Here is a 5,464-nt window from a genome sequence, read left to right on the forward strand (position 1 = left end):
TCAGTTGTGTAAAGCACATTTGTACATTCATTGCCCTCATCATTCTCAAAACATTTGCTCTCCACTTAAGCCCCTGGCATCAGGTCCTCATTTTTGCCCTCCCTCCCTGTTCCCACTCCCTCATGAGCCCTTGATAATTTATAAATTGTTATTTTGTCATATCTTGCCCTGTCCGACGTCTCCCTTCACCCACTTTCCTGTTGTCCGTCCCCCCCTGCCCCCAGGAGGAGGTCACATGTAGATCCTACACAAGATTTTTTGTGTGTGGGTGTTCATATATTTTTCTGCTTGATAGTTATTCTATTAGTTGGCTTGTTTTGGGAGACCTCTGGTGGTCAATAAAATAATAGAAACACTGTAAGTTTGAAGAATCACATTTAATATATATGGATCACTTAAAATATAGGAGATTTCCTAGAGTTCTTATACGTGTGTATATTTTAACAATTTACTCTAAAGAAGACTACATACATGGTATTCAGGGCACAATTCTAAAAGTTGGCAACTGAATTCTATTGTTTTCAATTTCCAAAGTCTTAAACATGCAAATCTGTTAGCGTAATTAAGAAAGGGGTCCTCTGTTCTATGAAAGTAGATCTTTCGACAAGTAAATCTGAAATATGCACCTGTTTGGGGAAAGTTGAATTTTATCATTAAAAGCCATTTTTCCCTAGCAAATGCATTTGATATTAATATTTGACAGTTAAGGTTTAAAAAATGAATACTTTATGCAGATCTGATATTTTAAAGCTTAGTTCCCTCTGCATATATAGTATTATATGTAATTAATTTTAATAAAAAGAATAAAATAATGTTCTGCTTCCAGGGGAAAATATTTTTATTTTCATCGAAATTACATGGGGATTATATATATAACAACCAATCCTTACATTAATGTAGTTTTTATTCTATAAAGCTAGTCATCTAAAACGAGTTAGAATATTATTTGTAGCTGAAGTTAAGATTAAATTAAAAATATGATTGAAATCGTGGTACCATTAGAGTGAAATTTCAGCCATTGACCGACATAGCACAGTGGCAGTATACCATTCTTATACTCACTTATTTCTTACAATCTAGTCCTCTAATAGGGCATCTTTTACAGTAGCTAACTATCTGGAGACACTGTGTGGGAAGTGTGCTCAGTCTGCCCCATGTACTGCGGGGCGAGATGCAAAGGGAATGCAACAGGACAGCGAGGGGAGCAAAGTAACCGAGTCCCTGGGAACCCTGAAAACAGACTTCTGACTCAGGGGACAGGGCCTGGCACCTCAACAGACTTGATCGGAAAACATACATAAGGGTCAGTGGACAGACCTCGAACTAAAAATAAATAAATAAAGTAGTTAACTAGGATTTTTTAAAGCTATATTGAAATTCAATCGCAGTAACTTTTTCAATGATGTTTAAAAGCATACACACACAAACACGATTTAATTATGTTAAAATATGGTAAAAAGTATGATTATCCTAATATAAGCAAACCAGTTTTTCAGCCTGTGTCAATATATAAAAGATTATAAAAGGGTATGTCATTCCAGCAGACAGGTGTTCATATAAACTGTCTCACAATACTCAACCACTATAACACCAAAATTTGTGTCCCTCCACAAAAATGAGAGAGAGAAACAAAAGTTGCATTAAGATGGAGTAGTTGAGTTGACATACGGTGTACGTCAAACACATGATAACGGAATTCTTCCATTATATTCAATTCCAATCTGCCAATCATGTAAAATATTATTTAGAGAAGTAAATAATAACTGGGCAACATTTGAGTTTTCCAGAAATAAAAGAACTTGAGAGTCATACTTCCATTCAGGAGGTAACAAAACCAGGAGGATGGAGACATTCAGTGTTCCGCGAGTAGAATAACGCAGTGACTGGATGGCAGTGAGCGTGTGCTTTGGGTTTCATTGTGATTCGGGTGCAGGTTTGCAGAACAGGTGGGGAATGTTTACATTTAACCTTTTGTGCACTTTAATTCATTCATTGCAATGCCCTCAACCAACCATCATTTAGCCCACATGGGCTAACTAAAATTCTTCTACACGGGATCAGGTAATAATATAAATCTTCTTAGCACTTCCCATTTGGTTTTCTGCAAGTCAAGTAACATTAATCGGGATAGCCTCCTGAGCAGAGCACTATATACTTATACAGGAGACAAGACAAAAAATTAAAGTAACCAAAAAATTTTAATTATATGATTTTTTCCCCTCTCTTTCCTTTCCATCACAGACTCGGTGTACACAGAACGTTACATGGGCCTCCCAACTCCAGAAGACAACCTTGACCATTACAGGGTAAGAGATGAGGATCGGTACCCATTTTAGAACATAGCTAATAGTGAACGTGTCTAAATATATTTATTCTGGAATAGATATATTTTTTCCAACAAAATTTTTGTTGAATAGTAATAACACAGGTGGTCTAGAGATACTCCATTGGCTTCCCCTGCATAATTACATAATTACAGTCTTTTTCATATGCTATATAGGTCACAATATGCATTCATTTGAAAATACAAAGCAACGCTAGATAATTAATTATACAAATTTCAGTTCAGCAAACAACATGCCAAATTCAACATATCCTTTAGAAGGCTATCTAAACTTCTAGCTATAGATGAAAAATTCTCATATTATCATAATTAAGATGCATGTACAAGGTTATAATTGCCTTACTCATAGCCACATATGCATAATTTTTATACACAAGATTGGAATAAGTCAGGTAAGTGGGTATGTACATTTGGGTAGTATCCTAAGAAACCTATGTACCAAATAATTGCATAGCATCTGACAGGATGATTTCCTAAAGGGAAAATCATTAGGGTGATAGCATTAGGAAGATGGTGTGGGTATAATTGTCATTGGCGATCACCAAGTGCTTGTGTGGATGCTACCACAAAGCCAGGACTTCCTCTTTGGTGCCACATGGATGCAGCTGGAAGTGTTACTGTGTGAATTGGGGACCCTTCTAGCATTCGGAATATTTCAAAACATCTAGCCTGGTTCTCCTATGTTGTTATTATTTCTTTTTCCCAATTCTAGTTTGCATGTTGGAGCCCTGGGGCTGTATGGGGTGACCCGTTGGGCTGCTAACTGCAAGGTCAGCAGTTTGATAACCACCAGTCCCTCCCCCGAGAAAGGCTATGCTTTCTATCCCAGAAAGTGTCAGGGGCTCGGGAACTCACAGGGCACTTCTGCCCTGCCCCAGAGGGTTGCTGCAGGTCAGAACCAACCCAGTGTCAGTGCGTTATCCTTCATACTAGTTTTAGAGATAAGAACCCCCCTGAAATGTATAGATTCCAAAGTAAATTCTCTCAGATGGTTACAATTTCCAAAAGGTCACTAAACTCTGTATAAAACAACGAATTACAAAGAGAAGCAACAAGCATTGTCTCGGGACACATTTTTCTCCCATAGCTGTGACACGATGTTGGCACATAACTTTCATATTAATAATACATTGTGCTGAGCGGTATTCATACATTGTTGTCAAATGTCATCATCTGTACTGTAGACTCTGATTTGTGTGACTCAAGTGCAGTAAAACACAAATTGTATTTCTAGTTTTGCAGCGTAAGTATATGGATAGTTTTAATTTTACCTGCTACTTCTAGCTTGAATTTACCAAGGCTTACGTGTGTGTGGTGTGTTATGGCTTTTGTTTGTGCCTTTGTGTGTTTGTCTCCTTTTTAGTCAAGATAGAAAAGTAATAATCTGTAAATCAAGATACTCAAATTATCTTGTCCTATAAAGCATCCTTTTAATTAGTTTGCTTCCTTGTCTGCTGATGTTTGGAGTTAAATCTCCCCATTCTTTCCCCCCAACGTTCAATAGGCCGTTGTTGACGTTCTTTCTTCAAACCACTCTTGTCAGATGCCCTACCCTTTTTTAGAAAAATAAACTAAATTGTCTCTCCTTTTCTTTCCACACCGAGTCTTAGTGGGTTCCATGTGGGGCTGCCATCCACAAGTTCAACAGTTCGGGCCCACCAGTCTCTCCTTTTGAAGAAAGTTGAGGCTTTCTGCTCCCATAAAGGCTTATAGCTTCGATAACCCAAAGGGGGCAGTTCTGTTCTGTTCCACAGGGTGGCTATGAGTTGGAATTAACTTGATGGTAGTGGGTTGGGTTGGGCTTGGGGCCTGTCTTTCTACAATCCAATCAATTACACACCCACCCAGAATCATTGAATGGTCATTCATCGATTCTCAACTAAATTCAGTCTTCATTTATTAACCCGGCATTCAATACTTTGCTTGTAACTGTTCAGTTTACCTGGAATGCGCGCTGTTCTTTGAGTGTTTCTGGGGTTTTCCTTTGCTTACACTGTTCCTTGTGCTGGGACGTCACTTCTCGTCCATCTCTACCTGCTAATGAAACGTGTCCAGCTTTCCCATGGGAGAAAGGGCAGCAGTCCCTTTTAAGGCCCGCAACATCTTCTCTCGTCCTGTCAATCCTCATTCTATTTTGGATTAAGGACAATTTTTGTATGGATCTCTCCTCTTCATTAATTTGCATAAGTATGCATCCTTGTCTACCCCTGTATTAAGACTTTTTTTATAACAAATCATTATGCCTAATGAATGTTCTTTTGACTCCATGCCCACATCAAAGGTTAAAACTGCTAGTGTCCCCCTTTATCTAAATGACTTTGTACCCCCGCTGAAAGTAACTAGTACCTTACTTTCATAGTGCACTTTCCTTTGTGCCTTTTTTACATTTTTTAAATTTTTAAAATTTATTTAATTTTTAATTTTTATTTATTTATTTTTAAAGCATTTTATTGGGGCCTCTTACAACTCTTGTTACCATCATACATCAATTGTATCCAACACATAAGTACATCTGTTCCATCGCTCTTTTTGTACATTTACTTTCCTTTGAGGATTAAGGATAATTTATACTTGTTTTCGTCATGGCAATACTGGTAACCGCTCAAGGGCTCCCCAACATGGAGCATAAACCCTAAAACCTTTCCTAACTTAATTTGAAAATCACTCGGAAGAGAAACCTTGTTGTAAAAGTTGTGTTTTTCCCTTCCCTTCTCCCATTTGGGGCCGCTAATCACAAGGTCAGAGGTTCAAACCCACCGGCAGCTCTGCAGGAGAAAAATGAGGGTCTCTGCCCAGCTTTGGAAGCCAGTAAGAGGCAGTTCCACTCTGTCTTGTAGGGCCCTGAGTTGCAATCAACTTCATTTGGCAGTGAGTTTTCTAGTTTTTTTACAGCTTACATTTTCTTTTCTTTAAAAAAAAATATTTTATTGGGGCCTCATAATCCATACATACATCAATTGTGTAAAGCACATTTGTACATTCATTACCCTCATCAATCTCAAAACATTTGCTCTCCACGTAAGCCCCTGGCATCAGCTCCTCATTTCCCCCCCTCCCTCCTCACTCCCCACTCCCTCATGAACCCTTGATAATTTATAAATTATTATTTTGTAATATCTT

At 38.1% G+C, this 5,464-nt stretch overlaps 1 protein-coding gene across 2 annotated transcripts in view; it reads left to right on the top strand.

Annotated features, from left to right (window-relative positions):
- The window catches only part of DPP4 (dipeptidyl peptidase 4), a 105,543-nt gene that overhangs the window by 86,980 nt on the left and 13,099 nt on the right, over window positions 1–5,464 (top strand). For both annotated transcript variants that reach the window (XM_045299455.1, XM_045299459.1), the window contains exon 23: window positions 2,242–2,306. In XM_045299455.1, coding sequence (XP_045155390.1) covers window positions 2,242–2,306 — 65 coding nt within the window. The remainder of the gene's footprint in view (window positions 1–2,241; window positions 2,307–5,464) is intronic.

This window comes from Echinops telfairi, unplaced genomic scaffold, assembly GCF_000313985.2.
Source record: "Echinops telfairi isolate 266 unplaced genomic scaffold, ASM31398v2 ScPeMD7_4;HRSCAF=17, whole genome shotgun sequence".
In the NCBI taxonomy this organism is placed as follows: domain Eukaryota; kingdom Metazoa; phylum Chordata; class Mammalia; order Afrosoricida; family Tenrecidae; genus Echinops; species Echinops telfairi.